The 16,533-nt window shown below is 46.8% G+C and overlaps 1 protein-coding gene across 2 annotated transcripts in view; it reads right to left on the bottom strand.

Moving 5' to 3' along the window:
• SVEP1 (sushi, von Willebrand factor type A, EGF and pentraxin domain containing 1) overlaps window positions 1–16,533 on the bottom strand; it is a 1,471,106-nt gene that overhangs the window by 405,360 nt on the left and 1,049,213 nt on the right. For both annotated transcript variants that reach the window (XM_069630907.1, XM_069630908.1), the window contains exon 25: window positions 5,920–6,077. In XM_069630907.1, coding sequence (XP_069487008.1) covers window positions 5,920–6,077 — 158 coding nt within the window. The remainder of the gene's footprint in view (window positions 1–5,919; window positions 6,078–16,533) is intronic.

Here is a 16,533-nt window from a genome sequence, read left to right as displayed (position 1 = left end):
GATAAATACGTGTTTTAGCACTGCTTGTCCCACCTGTGATTTATTTCTGGCCTGTGTGTCAACACAATAATGTTGTGTGAATTTGTCTACTGAACTCCATGTGGCAGCCTTGCATACTACTTCTAGTGGAACATTAGCAATGAATGCTAACGTAGCACCTATACCATGTGTGGAGTGTACTTTAGACGTAAAGGCCAGAGTTTGGTTTGTAAAAGTGCTGGATGTATCGTACGATCCATATTGAATTAGTAGCCTTTGAGACAGGTTTCCCTTTTCTACCGGCTGCTAAGGCAACATAGAATTGTTCTGTTTTTCTGAGTGGCTTAGTTTATTGAGGTAGTACATGACTGCCATTCGAATATCCAGTGTATGGAGTGTTCTCTCTCCTGAATTTTGCAGATATTGAAAGAAAGCTGACAGTTCAAATGACTGGTTGACATGAAACTTAGAAATGTAATTAGATGAGAATTGTGGGTGTGTTCTTAAGACCAACCTGTTTTTGTGTGTTGTGACAAAGGGGTCTTCCACAATGCCTGAAACTCACTTACTCTCTGAATAGATCTAATCACTAAGAGAAAAACAACCTTCTAAGTGAGATATTTGAGGTTTTTATACATTGGCTTAAAATGGGGGCCCATGAGCTTGTCTCCACCAACCCCCATCCTGGGGGTGGGTTTACAATCGGAGTGTAGAGTCATTTAGCTCCTTCCATGAAGGCTTTGATGATTGTATATCTCTACTAAGACTTCACTCTGTGAAGTGGTATAAACAGAAAGAGCTTCGAGATAGACTTTCAATGAATTAAAAACAAGACCTGACTCTAATAAGCGCAATAAGTAGCGCTCTATATGTGATGGTGAACAGTAAATAGGGTTGGCATTTGATTTTCTACACCATACTACACATCTTTGTTAAAATAGTAGTGTCTGGTGTTGGGTTTACAGGGCTCTTTTATACCTTTGATGCATCTGACAAGCACATTAAAGTGACAAAACTCTATGACTTCAGGAGCCAAGCTGCTAAATTGGTTGCTTGAGGAGGTTGAGGATAAAGGGTTAACCCCTGATTCTGTGTCAACATATTGTAAAGTATCATTAGTGGGCAAATGGACACTTTGAGGAGGTGATAAAACCACATCCGATGAGCCCACATTGGAGCTATTAGGATCATTCTTAACTTATCCCGGTGCATCTTGTGGAATACTCTCTTTAACAGTGGGGTCGGAGGAAAAGTGTAAGCAAATGTGATCAACTTATCCACAGTGTGTTCTTCTTGGATTCCTTCTGAGGGAACCTGGAGGCATAATGTAGGCATTTTGCATTTTCTCTTGTGGCAAATAGATCTATGTCTGTCTGCCCACAAGCATGTAAACATGTCACCTAGACTGTCCAAATGGAACTCCCACTCATGTTCTGAGGGCAGATATGTGTTTCTGCTTAGCATATGTTTTAGGCAGTTGTGTTCCCCTGGAACATGTTTGGATTGGAGAGGTATATTTCTTTGGAGGCTCCAGTTCCAGATCTTCTGTGCTGGTGTGGACAGGCTGAGGGAGTGTGTCTCATCCTGTTGGCTGATGTAAAATATGCCTGTTGTGCTGTCTCTAATGATTAGCACATTCTTCCCAATTTTCTGATGTTGGAAAGCTTGCAAAATCTTGAAAACAAACTGCTAGCAACTCTAGAATGTTGATATGTATCATGGCAACCTTGCGTGATCACATCCTCTGTTCTGTTTGGTGGAGACAATGGGTTTGCCAACCAAAGAGTAATACTTCTGTTGTGATTGTAAGGTGTGCTGGCGAAATGACAAAAGCTCTTCCCTGTAACATGTATCTTTTGTCCATCATTGAAGTGCCGCCACCATTGTTTGCAAAACAAAACCACCACCAGATCAACCCAATTTCCTTCTGCCTGCGACCATTGTTTCGTTAACTACTCTTGCACCAGTCACATATGAAGCCTTGCACGTAGCACAATGAAGATGCATGACACCAACATGCCAACCTTTCTGACTGTTACCTACCGACAAGAGCTGTATAACAAGGTATTTGTTGAATTAGGTTTTGTACATTCTCGTTGGATGGGTAGACTAAATAATGTTGTATCTAAATGACTGCCCTTAAGAATTGTTATTGCTGATTGGGGATTAGGCTTTACTTTGTTTCGTTGATGGAAAAGCATAGTTTGTACAAAAGATCTATTGTTTTCTCCATGGTTAGCAGACATATTTCTGGTGCTTCTCCGGCTATTAGCCAGTCATCCAGATAAGAGTACAATTGAATACTTTCTCCGGTAGGTGTGCTGCTGCTTCTGCAATTGCCTTCGTGGATACACAAGGGACTGATGAGATCCCGAAGGGGAGCTCTTTGAATTGATAATCCGCTTGACCCACTTTGAAATGTAGGTATTTTCGATGTGCAAGCAGCAACAACATATGAAAGTATGCATCTTTCATATCCAGTGTTGCCATAAAGTCTCCTCTCTTGAGCAGTGGGGTAACTTTATGAACATAGTCATACTGATTTATTGTGGCTTTACATATGTGTTTGCTGGCCTTAGGTCGAACTCTGTGTGTTTTATCTTGCCTTTCTTTGTAAAAAGGGCGTACACAGAATAAATACCCTTGTTTTCCTCTGATGGTGGAATGTGTACTATGACTCCCTTTTGTAGCTGTATTTGTAGTTCGTCTTGTAGAATCTGCAGATGTTCTACAGGTATTCACATGTGCCTTGGTGGGTGATCACAGATTTCATCTTGAAACTTTTACTGTTGACAGCACCCATTTTTCTGAGGTGATCCCCTCCCACGTGTGGGTGAACAATGTTATAAAACCCTCTATAGTGGTGCTACGGGTGGGACCTGGAACTGGGAGTCTTGTGTTTCGACCTTTCCCTCGTCCCCTTCTGAATTGCCTTGGAAATAAAGACTGAGTGAAAGGCAATTGTCCCTGGTTTACAAAACCTGCACCTGAGGAGTAGATTGTGCTGCAGACCTTGACTAGCTTTGGCCATGAAAACTCTGCCGGCTTGATTGCTCTCCTCTCTGCTGAAAATGGCGGTTTGAAATCTGATTCAATGTTTTCAGTGTTTCATGGTCCTTCTTTGCAGTTTCTAGGGCCTGATCGACTGCTTTGCCAAATAGACAATTATTTTCTATTGGCATATTTAAAAGGGCAGCTTGAGTCTCTGCTATAATTTCTACGTTTCTGAGAAAATCCTGTCTTAATAAAGTTCCCTCTGCAATGATTCTCCCAGCAGCATCTGCTGTGTGTAGGGTGTTTTTAACATTAGCATTCTGTTTCCCTTCTGATAAGGCTTTTAGTATTTCGTTCACGGACATTAGAAGTAAGTTGTTTTCCATGGACCCATGTACACTATTGAAACTAGCCATTTAGGCTGTATTGTTGGCAATGCACATTTGATATGCTGCACAGGTTGACACTTTTTTAACAAGAGCAAAAAAGCTATTTGCTCTCTTTGTCCAGAGGGGTGTCTGGTGTAGCCAAAGGGGCACGTTCCCTTTTGCGTGTTGTGGTTATGACTAAAAAGTTAATTTTCAAGTGACCCTTGAAAAAAAGATGGTCGGTAGGTGCTTTTTAGAACCTTTTCTCAACTCGTGAGTTAACTGGTTTTGTTTAGTACTGGAGTTGTTAGGGGGGGTCTAGTCATCTCTTTACAGATTTAGGTAAAGGAATGTACTGGCTAACCGTTCTTCTCATTGAGGAAATAATCTATGAACTCTGTGTCTTCCTCAAATTTGTGTGCCAATTTTGAAATAATGAGCTGCTTTCTTATTCAGATCATTATGTAGTAAGTGTCATCAATGGGCGAAGAAGAGATGGGGTCCTCAATGTCTGGTGAGGTCACGGGAAGGTCTTCTAGGTCCGTAACTGTGTTATCCTCCTCAAAATCTTCTTTCTCATCGGTATATATCTCTATTTGTTTTGTGTATATGGTTTTTATTTGTTCTCAAACCTTACACAACCTTATAATACACAGACATACACGAACAAGCCAAAAGCAACAACAACAAATACAATAAATGTCATTCAAACAACTTAAAACAGCTGGGTTATGAGAAATCGTCGTACCAGATAAAAGCCTCTAACCAAAATGCCTCTGAATCACATAGTCTCAAATTGGAAACAAACAGAAGGAGGTACTGTGGTCTCAGGACCTGCGCGCCAGGGTAAAACAGCAATAGATGGAACAAGGTCTAAATGTCACTGTTACAGAACATAATCTGCAAGTCCTTCTGTCTCTTCAAATGTGGGGCATATCTCTATTTACACTGGCTCCTTATAAGGGACAGAGGGTTAAGTTCTTAATTTTTATTTTACTGTACCATTACTTCTAAAACCATAGGTTTGTGTTTAAGAGAGATTTTCTTCTACAAAGTCCGTAAATTAGGCCATATTGTTCATAGTAACCTCAAACCTTTCTGTTGTCTATTCCCCTGATGAACCTAGGGACCCCTGTGGTTGAAAACCAAGTTCTTCCTGTGTTTTAACCTGTTCCTCTGTCTGTTTCTTCCTTTTGAGACTATCAGATAAAGAAGAACTTTTCTCTCGTGTTGTTTTCCATTATTTGTAATATCCATCGGTGTGACGGCGGTCAGCGTGGACGAAGGCTTTATGTCAAGCATTGAGTGAGAAACACAAGAGCTGATGCCCTTTGTTCAACCTACCTCATAGGCGCTGAATTTGCCATCTCTGCCGAGGATTTTCAAACTTACAACGGAATGTTATAGTGCAAGAAATGTGTTTTGTGCCTGCAATGTGTTTTGATTTGCTTGTTGTTCCTATGGAGTGCGCCAAAATGTTCCTGTGTACCAATTTAGTGTGTTTAGCCTTGTTGCCAGGTGAAGTCTCCATAGTAGAGCATAACACTTGCCGTTCGTAGCTGGGAATAGGCCTACAGGAATCCTGAGTTTCCCGATCCGATGACTCTTTGGCTTCTGATTTGAAGCCGAAGCTGTCGGGTTCGGGTTATGACTCCGCCCCAGCGGGTAATCCGCAGATGCGTTTAAGTGTTTTAGGCTTAAAAAGCTTACACGACCGGCATTTGTCTTCCCATTGATCCCTTGGAAGGCAATAATTGCATTTATGAGTGCCTTTGCTTTGAAACATTTTGCGCACATGGGGCAGCATTTATAGGGGGTATTCTCCATGTCGGAAGATGGAGGACAGTGAGATAAATAATATTATAGGGGAAATATAAGGAGACAGTCACCTTGGCTGTAACATGTAAGTGTATTCCCCCACTCCTCTACTGTGAAGGCTGAGTCCTGTAGTTGTAGCTGTTGAATGCCAATCTCTGAAGCAGATATAGGTGTCTTACGACGGTCTATCCTGTGGTCGTCGTGCTTCAGCGACAGCTATCGGTTGGACGGTTAGACTAAAATATCTTCAATATATCTCAAATGTGTGCTCCATCACAAGTAAAGTTATCACTTCGAGAAAATCTGCAGAGTGCGACCAAACCTATGGTGGAAATAAAGCAATCTGAGGACCTTGACGCGTGAGGGATCAGGGGTTCAGTATATCTCGCAGTAGGAATAGTATTACCGGAACGCCAAGTCGAGATCCTTTTTCGAAATTGAAAATAAATCATGTAATACTCTGCACTAACCACTAGATGTCGGCCTATGCAACACATGTGATTCTAAGCAGATCCACTGGCCTCAGAAATATATATATAGTACTGTTACATGATTCATTATATGATGTTATAATTGCATTAGCAGTACATTGCTGATGCCACCACTGTGGCTATTAGTTTTATCAGGTTTTCTCCTTCAAGGATATATCAATACTTCTACTGTTATACAACGTTATAATCCACATTATATATTTGGTTTTGGGACCAGCTTCTTGGTTCCTCAGAGAATTGCCTAAGTCTGACCATGTATTCATATGTACCTGTTTCGCACCTGCTGCCTGTGAAGCCGGGTGGGCATTTGCACTGGTATGCATTAACCGAGTCAACACAAGTAGCTTTGTTTAGACAGGGGTTAGAGTCACATTCATTCACATTCTTTTCACAGTTCAGTCCGGCGTACCCTGCTGCACACTGGCACCTATGGATAAAAATAAAAATAAAAATAATATTAGCGGTATAACATTTTATCACTGCTCAATCATCTTCACAATAGTACAGGATGGGCATTCCTAATAAAAATGTGCTTCTTACTAAAAGATCAAGTGTACAGCCGTATTGGTTTTATAGGTTTAACATTGCTCCACAACTCTTCTATGTGACGTCTCCTAGGCATAGTTTGGGAATGAATTGTGAAGTGCAGTGTTTGTGTTTGCACATATGATGCCTGTCTGAAATATACATTGCAAGGTCATAACAATAAGAAACTGCGGGTAAACTTGCAATACAATAAATGGGGAGAGTGTCAAAACAAGGGATGGTACAACCTTGATACCTGCTGTTCATATTCTGCTTTCATTGTGCCTCTTGCAGACGCTATGTATCAACTAGTAGAAATCCTCCCCACAGACCTCTCAATGAAAACCTCTAGTGTGTGTGGCTGGATAAGACAGAAAGCTGATGGCTGGTGCCAAAGACAATTGCTGCTAAGGAGAATTCTAAGGTAACCTCTACCTACTTTGGCAGATTCTAAATGATTTCTGCTCCTGATTTACAATTGTTGTCAATTCCCTGAAATAAAATGGGATTTCTCAAAAAATACTTGGAAGGGAATAATAGGTTTTCTGTTATATTCCCCTAACATCTCCATGATTGTTTTCTTACTACACAGGATGCAAACAGGTGTGGCAGCCAGAGCAGAAAGACCTGGATGTAATATTAGCTGTGTTATATAAATATTCAGCGTGCAGAGGAGAAAAAAAGCACTCTGGCACAAACGTTGAACTAACAATGGAACAAAACAGAGTGCCCTATAATGAAGGCCACTCATGTCCCCTGCACACCATCTAATGTTGGAATGAACCTGAAACTGGATATGTCCAATGTAAGAAATACATACAGACACGTTTACTAGAGGCAGTTATAAGTCATTCACAAACAAAGATAATTAAATTATGCACATTTCAACATGTATCATAAACAATTCTTTTTAATATTTCTGTATGTCCATGGAGTAAGCGCAATGCATTTCGGGGAAGTCCACTCATCAGTAAAGTCCACTCAACAATAAAAAATTGTTCCTTTCTTTTAAGATTCTCAGAACTCAATCTAAAGTAGTAGAAATGGATATGTTGTCAGATCAAAAAATGGTAACCCAATATTTCATATTTCAAATAAAGATGTGTACATCTCTTTACTGAACATACCTCATATGGTTATCTCAATCATCCGACATCAGTGGCCCACACAACAACTGTGCCTTCGCTGATCCATCAGGTTGATTTATGCCCTTATCCATGCATATCGTGCACTGCTCCAGAGTGCAACCTGCCCTTGAGCACTCCATCTGAAGATTGCCCCCTGAATATGTGTGCAATCAGCTGTTTTCGTGCTACAATTCCCCGAAATCCACGAGGCCGCCATAAGAAGGCCGCCGCACGCATCTTGTGTACCATTGCATAGCAACAACACAAACACTGCAACGATCCGATTGGCCATCCTATCCTGAAAGGAGGGCGGCAGCCGGCCCCACCACCCCAAGTCCCGCCTCATAAGGCCAGCACCTGTCTCCTGACTATCTATGCCGCATCGGAGCCGAGAGGAGACTCCCTTTATCAAATCTTCACCTCGGCTGGGGTAAGCTACTGCAACGCTTTTTGAACACTTGACCCTTAACGTTACCAAAGGACTACCATTAACTGTCTATACAGCCAAAAATAAGTATATGCCTCCCCATCACATGCACGCCACGCTAACTCACTAGATAGTATATTTATATAGCATTTACAAAGCCACTAATCTGCACATGAACGCATGCTGCAATCCTGTCGTAAATTGGCTGCCCACTGCCACTCCAAATATCCTACCAGCTTCTACCCGTACAAAATGCACAACAGTGGTCAGTACTAGCTTGCTAGTCGGTCTGTTTGGTACATGCTGTTAGCACAGCAGAAGTGATTTTTACGGTACCCTCACCAGATCACTTGATCACTAGCCAAAGAGCACTGCTACCTGCCTGTATCTCACCCTAGTGCTACACAATCGAAATAGCCTATTAAATCGGCAAATACTGCTGAATTTGCCTGCTCATCTAGTCTCTGCCGACTATTCACCTCCTTACCAGATTAGCAGCCAAGTTAAACCAGCCCACGTCTACAGCACGACTCTCACTCAGTAACGTGTTTATCTACCCGCGCGCTACGAGTCTTTGATCTTAAATGCCTATTATTTTCTAACACCACCGCCTATTCTGGATTGCCTCCTAGCCTGTCATTTACTGTATTGAGCATTTCTGTCAACGAACTGCATTTATTGTATCTGTCACTACTGCTGTACTGCCTACAGTCCTTGCATCAGCATCGTGCCCTCTATCGCTGCAGTTTCTTGCTGCTAGTGTAAATGACAAGTATCATTGTGTGCTCTCCCTGATCATACTATCTATTCACTGCGTTTTACTGCATCTGACCTTTCTGCATTTATCCTTATATGTCGCACTGTGCCTGATTACATTGTCTACTCACTCTCTTACTGCATCTGACCTTACTGCAATCATTACATGTATCGTCCTCGCTCCTAGCACTGTGTCCATCTGTATCCCTGCTGCCTTTTCAAATGCCTGCACTCTGATCCACACCACCATGCAATCCAGAGTCATACTCACTCCCCCCAACACCCACCCTACCTTTCCATCTGGGCTCACCCTCCTAATCTTGGTGACTACCGTTCTCCATGCCATTGCTACCATCCTTCTAGCTACCTCCCCTATTTGCTCCTCCTGCACATGGTCATTACAACTTAATCTCTCCACTGAGCACTCCTCCTCCCTAACCAATTCCACACTTATGTCCGCTCACGGGCCCCTCCTCGTCACTACAGAGCCTGCCTCTTCATTGTCGCGCACGCTCTACTTAGCCAGCAGATTCTCTAGACTCAGGAGCTGCGCTTTACCCCTGCAATTGACCTGCATCCCTACTTCTATTAACTTCAGGAATCGCAGACTATGCACCCGCTCACACCTCAGACACCCCCCACCACACCCACCTCCATGTCCTTAAATCATTGCCTTCCCCCCCACAGAGTATCACTGCTCCCAAACTTACACACACCAATACGCATCTCTCCACCTCTACTATAGCTCCTGCCCCTACACCCTTAGTAGAGATAAACCTAAAAACACCACACCTCAAATGTGCCCTTCTCAACGTTCACTCCCTTCCTGCACACACCCTAGAAATATATGATCTTCTATCCAGAAACAACATTGATCTACTTGCAATCACCAAAACATGGCTACACAAGGCTTTTGGCCCGTCCATTGCTTTAGCACTTCCACCAGGCTATTCCATCCTCAGGCATGACAGGCCTTCCTGAATAGGAGGTGGAGTAGCTCTCATCTCTAAGGACACCATGTCCTTTAGGCTAAATAGCCACCCTTGGGGGGGCAACTCAGACATTCTATCTGCCCAACACTCCCTGTCACCCAACAGCACCATTAATATTCACATCCTGTATCACCCGCCAGGACTTCCCTTTGACTTCCAGGGTCATCTCATTGACCTACTTAGCGATAATATCAAAAGCACCACTAAGACACTACTTCTCGGCTACCTTAATCTAGGTTTCAACAACCAAAAATATAAAGCTGCCGCTAATCTCGCCAAAGATATTAAGGACCTTGGCTTCACTTAAAAAGTCGCCAGCCCTACCCACTCTAAAGGCCACACCATGGACTGTGTCGCTGGCCACAACTGTTTCTCCACCGTCACATCCAACATTGCATACCCATGGACTGATCACAATTGTGTCCATTTAACAATACCCAAAGCCTCCTCTACTAAAACTCTCTCACATGCTCCACAGGTGAGAAGTTCAAAAAACTCAACAAGGACAACCTCCACCCTTACCTGGGGGTCCCTGAACTATCACCCGCCTTCTCCAATGACCCTAACATCCTGGCAGACATTTATAAGGACACCCTCTCTAATGCTATCAATGACATTGCTCCACTCGAATGTAAAATGGAAAAAGAAAATCACTGCATATCAACTCTTGGTTCAGAGAATATCTTCAATCCTACGCACTAGCAAATGGAAAGCCCTCAAAACCTGGCAGGCCAACCCTTGTGACAGTACCAAGGAAAGCTTTAACAAAATCTCCCACCTATACACAAATGCCATCATCAAAGCCAAATCTAATTCCTTCACTGCCCGAATTTCCAAAACTAACTCCCAAACTAAGGAAATCCATCTTCAATGAACTCATCTCTCCACCCACTAGCCCGGATGAGTTCATGAAAGATAAGGCTTGGTGAGCAAGTATACAATCTGCCATGCTTAACAAAATTGACCTCCTTCAAAAGAAAATTCAGGATTACTTCATATCCCTGCCCCACCTACATTTGCTTCCACAAACAGTCCCCACACCCTCAAGAACACTCAATTCATTCTCATTCAGAGACATCACAGAATCAGAAGTCATCAACCTCCTTAAACACCTTAAATTTTCTATGTGTAAAGGAGACATATGCCCACCTAAGATCATCAAGGACTCCGCAGATTCCCTCGGCCCTCTTCTGACGGCCTTCATTAACACTTCCTTTAAAACAGGCATCGTCCCGGCCAGCCTCAAAGAAGCCTGGGTACGCCCCCTCCTAAATAAAACTACTCTAGACCCCGCCCATCCAATAACTACTGCCCCATGACCACTGTCCCTTTCCTCCTCAAATTCCTGGACAAAGCAGCCCACAGCCAGATGCAACACTATCTTGAAACCAACTCCATCCTATGGAAAAGACAATCAGGCTTCCGCAAGGGGCATGGCACAGAAACTGCCTTGGTTGATCTCAAAAACCAAATCACTCAAATCATGGACAAAGGCAAGCCAACAATCCTTTTATTACTGGACCTCGCAGCTGCCTTTGATCTTGTAGATCATAAGACTCTCACCTCACTCCTCACCCACTCATCCAAATTCTCCAAAGAAGCAGCCTCATGGATCACTTCTTTCCTCAAAGGAAGAGCAATGAAAGTATTCTCGGACATAGTCAATGTGGCCCCCACCACCATCCACTGAGGATTCCCCCAAGGATCATGCACAGCCCCCACACTGTACAACCTGTTTACAAAGCCTCTCTTTGACAAGCAAGACGCACTAGGTATAGCGTATTCTAACTACACTGACAACACTCAAGTACACCTACCACTATCCGGCTCCTACAACCAAGAAGCCCATGCATTACACCTAATCTACACTACTATCCAAGCGTGGATGGCGGCCAATGGCTAATCTACTCTACTATCCAAGCATGGATGGCGGCCAATGGCCTTTGCCTCAATGAATACAAGACCGAGATTATCATACTCGGTAAATAAGCCACGCTAGCCAAATTAGATGATCTATACTCCAATTTCAGCATAGATAGCACCATCATACCTGTCTCCACGTCTGTAAAGACTCTAGGGGTCCACATAGACTCTACACTTTCTATGACAAGACAGGTCAGCGCCATTGCCTCAGCATCGGCCCATACCATCATGCTCATTAACGTCATAAAACCCAACCTCTCCAAGCCTAATTGTATCTCAATAGCAAGAGCTACTATAGGGGCCAAACTCGACTATTGTAATGCCCTCCTAGCCGGTACCTCAGCAAAATAAAAAAAAATAAAAAAACTCCTAATCACTCAAAACAATGCCTTAAGAGCAGCACTGAACATTCCTAAAAGGGACCACATCTCCTATGCAAGACAGGCAGCACACTGGCTCCATGTAAAAAACTGCATTACTTTCAAAATCCTTACCCTCAAACACAAATGCCTCTCCCTCACAGCCCCCTCATACCTGTAAGATACCATCACAAGAGCTACCTTCACATGTCCCACACATACGCGTTACTCTAATCTTCTTTCCATCCCCTACACCAAATGGGTCAAAGCAGGTGGGCTAGGTTTCCCATACATAGCTGCCAAACTTTGGAACGGGCTCCCTACAGCTCTCAGAGTTGAAACTTCCCTACTGGCATTCTGCAAAAATCTAAAAACTTCTCTCTTCAACTAACACCCCACCCCCCACCAATTCATCTCTGCCTGTTTATCACTTCTTTGTATGTATTTACCACTGTACTAAAAGTATGCATCTGTATGATCTGTAACTAACAGGCCGATTCATGGAATAATTAGCGTGGCGCAAGTGGCCAAAAACGTGCGATTCACAGTGGAATAGCGAAAATCGCAGTGCAAGTGCGAAAATCGCACAAAAAGCAGCGCATATCGATTCATGGAAGGCCGTGCGCGAGAAAACCATCGGATGTGTGCTAAAAAAGTGCACCGCGCACGTTGGCGCACAGGCCATCTAACGGCGTGCGCCAGGTCACAGCGAAAATCGCATAGGCCACAGCAAAAATCGCACATAGCGCGCCGCACCCAACAAAAGTAGGCGGAACACGGGGCGTAACACTCGGAATGGGGAACAACTTGCCAAAATGTGGGCGTCACGGGGGAAGTACATGGTTCAAGTGCGCGGGACGCCCACACGCTCGCCTACAACACGTATTCATGGAATCATGGAATCGAATAGGGCAAAAAAGCGCACGGTCAAACCAGCGCACAGGCACAAACACGACCGCCACAAGAAAGCAGGCGGTAGCGTCTCTGCGCCTGTAATAAATGTGCGCCAAAAGGTGCGCCAACAAATAGCACCTATATACAGCTATGATGAATGTCCTATACTGTGGCCCTCCAGGACAAATGACGTGCATAGGGGTACCCACAAACACGGACACCCGCTGACTGAAAAATAACGTGTGCGTGTATTCCGGGGTGCGCGGGAACTTTCACACGCGATTTGGCAGGGTACGTGGATTTCAGGGGTGCGTGGGAAGTTCCACACGCGATTTGGCCGGGTACGTGCGCGGGAATTTCCACACGCGATTTGGCTGGGTACGTGGATCTCAGGGGTGCGCGGGAAGTCTCACACGCGATTCGGCAGGGTACGTGGATTTCAGGGGTGCGTGGGAAGTTCCACACGTGATTTGGCCGGGTACGTGCGCGGCAATTTCCACACGCGACTTGGCTGGGTACGTGGATCTCAGGGGTGCGCGGGAAGTCTCACACGCGATTTGGCAGGGTACGTGGATTTCAGGGGTGCGCGGGAAGTTCCACACGCGATTTGGCCGGGTACGTGCGCGGGAATTTCCACACGCGATTTGGCTGGGTACGTGGATCTCAGGGGTGCGGGGGAAGTCTCACATGCGATTTGGCAGGGTACGTGGATTTCAGGGGTGCGCGGGAAGTTCCACACGCGATTTGGCCGGGTACGTGCGCGGGAATTTCCACACGTGACTTGGCTGGGTAAGTGGATCTCAGGGGTGTGCGGGAAGTCCCACACGCGATTTGGCAGGGTACGTGGATTTCAGGGGTGCGCGGGAAGTTCCACACGCGATTTGGACGGGTACGTGCGCGGGAATTTCCACACGCGACTTGGCTGGGTACGTGGATTTCAGGGGTGCGCGGGAAGTCCCACACGCGATTTGGCAGGGTACGTGGACTTCAGGGGTGCGTGGGAAGTTCCACACGTGATTTGGCCGGGTACGTGCGCGTGAATTTCCACACGCGATTTGGCTGGGTACGTGTATTTCAGGGGTACGCAGGAAATTCTACACACGATTTGGCTGTGTGCTCCCAGGTATTCCCTGTACACCCTCCACGGCCCCTGCAGGCAGCCGACACCACAGGGGACTACCCTGCACACCTGCTCATGTCACCCAGCACCCCCACCCCCCAGCAGTGTGGGGCACCCTCCACCAGGCCCCCACTCATGTCCAACTCATGTCCCCCTGCACCCCCACCCCCCAGCATCCAGGGGCACCCTCCACCAGGCCCCCACTCATGGCCCCTATCACCCCCACCCCCCAGCAGTGCAGGGGCAGCACCACCAGGCCCCCACTCATGTCCAACTCATGTCTCCCACCACCCCCAACCCCCAGCAGTGCAGGGGCACCCTCCACCAGGCCCCCACTCATGTCCCCCTGCACCCCCACCCCCCAGCATCCAGGGGCACCCTCCACCAGGCCCCCACTCATGGCCCCTATCACCCCCACCCCCCAGCAGTGCAGGAGCAGCACCACCAGGCCCCCACTCATGTCTCCCATCACCCCCACCCCCCAGCATCCAGGGGCACCCTCCACCAGGCCCCCACTCATGGCCCCCTGCACCCCCACCCCCCAGCATCCAGGGGCACCCTCCACCAGGCCCCCACTCATGTCCAACTCATGTCCCCCTGCACCCCCACCCCCCAGCATCCAGGGGCACCCTCCACCAGGCCCCCACTCATGTCCCCCTGCACCCAGGTCCTCACAATCCCCAATCATGTGCGTTATGGTCAGCCTCCACAGCCAAAAGGCCCTACCAAGTAACCCATTCACCCACATGGAAATGGAAATTACATGTTACACCCCCAATGTTCATAAAGCAAATGAACCCATGTCCGTCACACACAATGGTTGCAATTGAATGGGAAAAACACCCAACATGACATGCATGAAACCAATGAGATGATACCACACAGTGAAGTATGAAAACAAAATTGTATTAAAAAAATTGAATGCAAATGAAATGAAACAAACTACAATGGCAATGAAAAAAAGATAAGCTGCATTTCCGTCCAAAAAAATCAAAACTATAAATCCAAATCCAAAAAAATGTTGTCCAAAGTCACATTAAAAATAAAATCAATCCGAGAGAGAAAAATAAATGCAAAGACCATTGCTCCATGGTGAATAAATAAAAAAAAAGAAAAATAAAACAATCCAATGAAGAACTATGTAGAAAACATCCAAGGGTCCATGAGCCCAACTGAACAAAGGAAACCTACAAAAAACCCTAACTAAAATGCAACTATATATAAAAAGTGGAGCAGTGTCCGTCGACTCCAAATCATAAGAAGAAACAAAGGAAACCTAAAACTAAAGAACTATATACAAAGGCGGCGGGCAAGTCCAGCGGCTCACTCAGTGGTGTTCCGGGCCAGGGCATCATCAAACTCCTCGTCTATGTCCTGGAGGCGGTCCTGTTCCATGGCCCAGAGGGTCCGCAGGGACGACGCCATCTGCTCCTCCAACCCCCTGCGGATTGCCTCGAGGCACTCGGCCCGCCTCAGGGCCCTCCGCATGGAGTTCTCCGCCCTGACCATCATGAGCCGCGCCTCTTCCGCCCGCCGCCGCTCCGCACCTATCTGCTGGCCCAACCGCAGCCACACGGAAGACACTTCCTGTCCTGGGTCCTCCTGCCCTCCGGCCGATGCCTGCCCCTCCGATGTTGATGGCCTGGAGCCATGATGCCTCCCACGTTGACTCTGCTGCTGCCTCTGACGCAACTGCCTCTGCCAGCACGACGGCATCCAGGCTGATGGAATCCACCGACGCCGTCGTGCACTTGCCCTGCCTGATGATGTCGGCAAATCCTCCATCTGCTGGGGTACAGTTGCTGTGGTGTCCACCCCTGCTGGACCTCCGACTCCCGACTGTGGCAGGGATGGGATCCCCACCAAGCTGGCTGCATTGGTCAGGGCAGGTCCACAGGGGGCCCTGGTGGCATCTGGGCCGGAAGACGGCAAGGAGAACGACCGGCGTATAGCCTCCACTGAGGAGGAGAGGGCCGCCAGATTGGCCGACACATGCAGGAAACCCCCGAACATGGAAGATCCCAATTGGGCCACGTCGGCACGGTGCTCTTCGTGATGACGTGCGTGCTCCTCCCGGGAAGCACGCACGTCATCACGAATTGCACCCGCGCGCATCGCGACCCCAATCAGGACCTTCTCCATACGGCCACGGGTCCCCTCGTCCACAGGTGGAGGGGAGTCAGGTGACATGGACATCCCCTCTACCTGCGGACGGGCCTGGGACGGGGCATCCCTGCTGGTGCATGGTGGTGCACTCACAGGGTCAGGGACAGCGACATGCACAGGCCCCTCCACGGTGACCTGTGCTACCTCCTGCCCCTGCCCCTGGACTGCACCACTTGCACCAGCAGGGATGCCCCCACCAGGCCCCATGTGTGCCTCAGTGGCGGCCTCCTCTGTGGAAACCACCAACCTGGATGGCTCCTCACCGTCTTACGCCGTAGCAGGCCCCTGTGGGGGCTCACCCACCCCTTCCGCTGCAGCCGTGGGGGCATCCCCGCCGCCTTGCTCCACAGCGCCGTCTCCGCCCTCTTCTTCACTAGCCGCTGCGTAGAGGGAGACATAGAACACAAGCATCAGGGTACTGTTCAATGGTCCCCTAGACAGGAAGCAATAGCAGATGAGTACCACTGTCAAAGTACACTTCCATCATGTCCCTCCACAACACATGGGTCAGTCCAGGCAAAACACACACAGTAACAGGCATGGTGCATGCCATGGACATTTCCAAACATGTCCAATGGACTCTTGAAACATACA

The sequence above is a fragment of the Ambystoma mexicanum genome, chromosome 6q (assembly GCF_040938575.1).
Source record: "Ambystoma mexicanum isolate Mex_15411 chromosome 6q, UKY_AmexF1_1, whole genome shotgun sequence".
Lineage (NCBI taxonomy): Eukaryota > Metazoa > Chordata > Amphibia > Caudata > Ambystomatidae > Ambystoma > Ambystoma mexicanum.
This window is presented reverse-complemented; position numbering and strand designations above follow the sequence as displayed.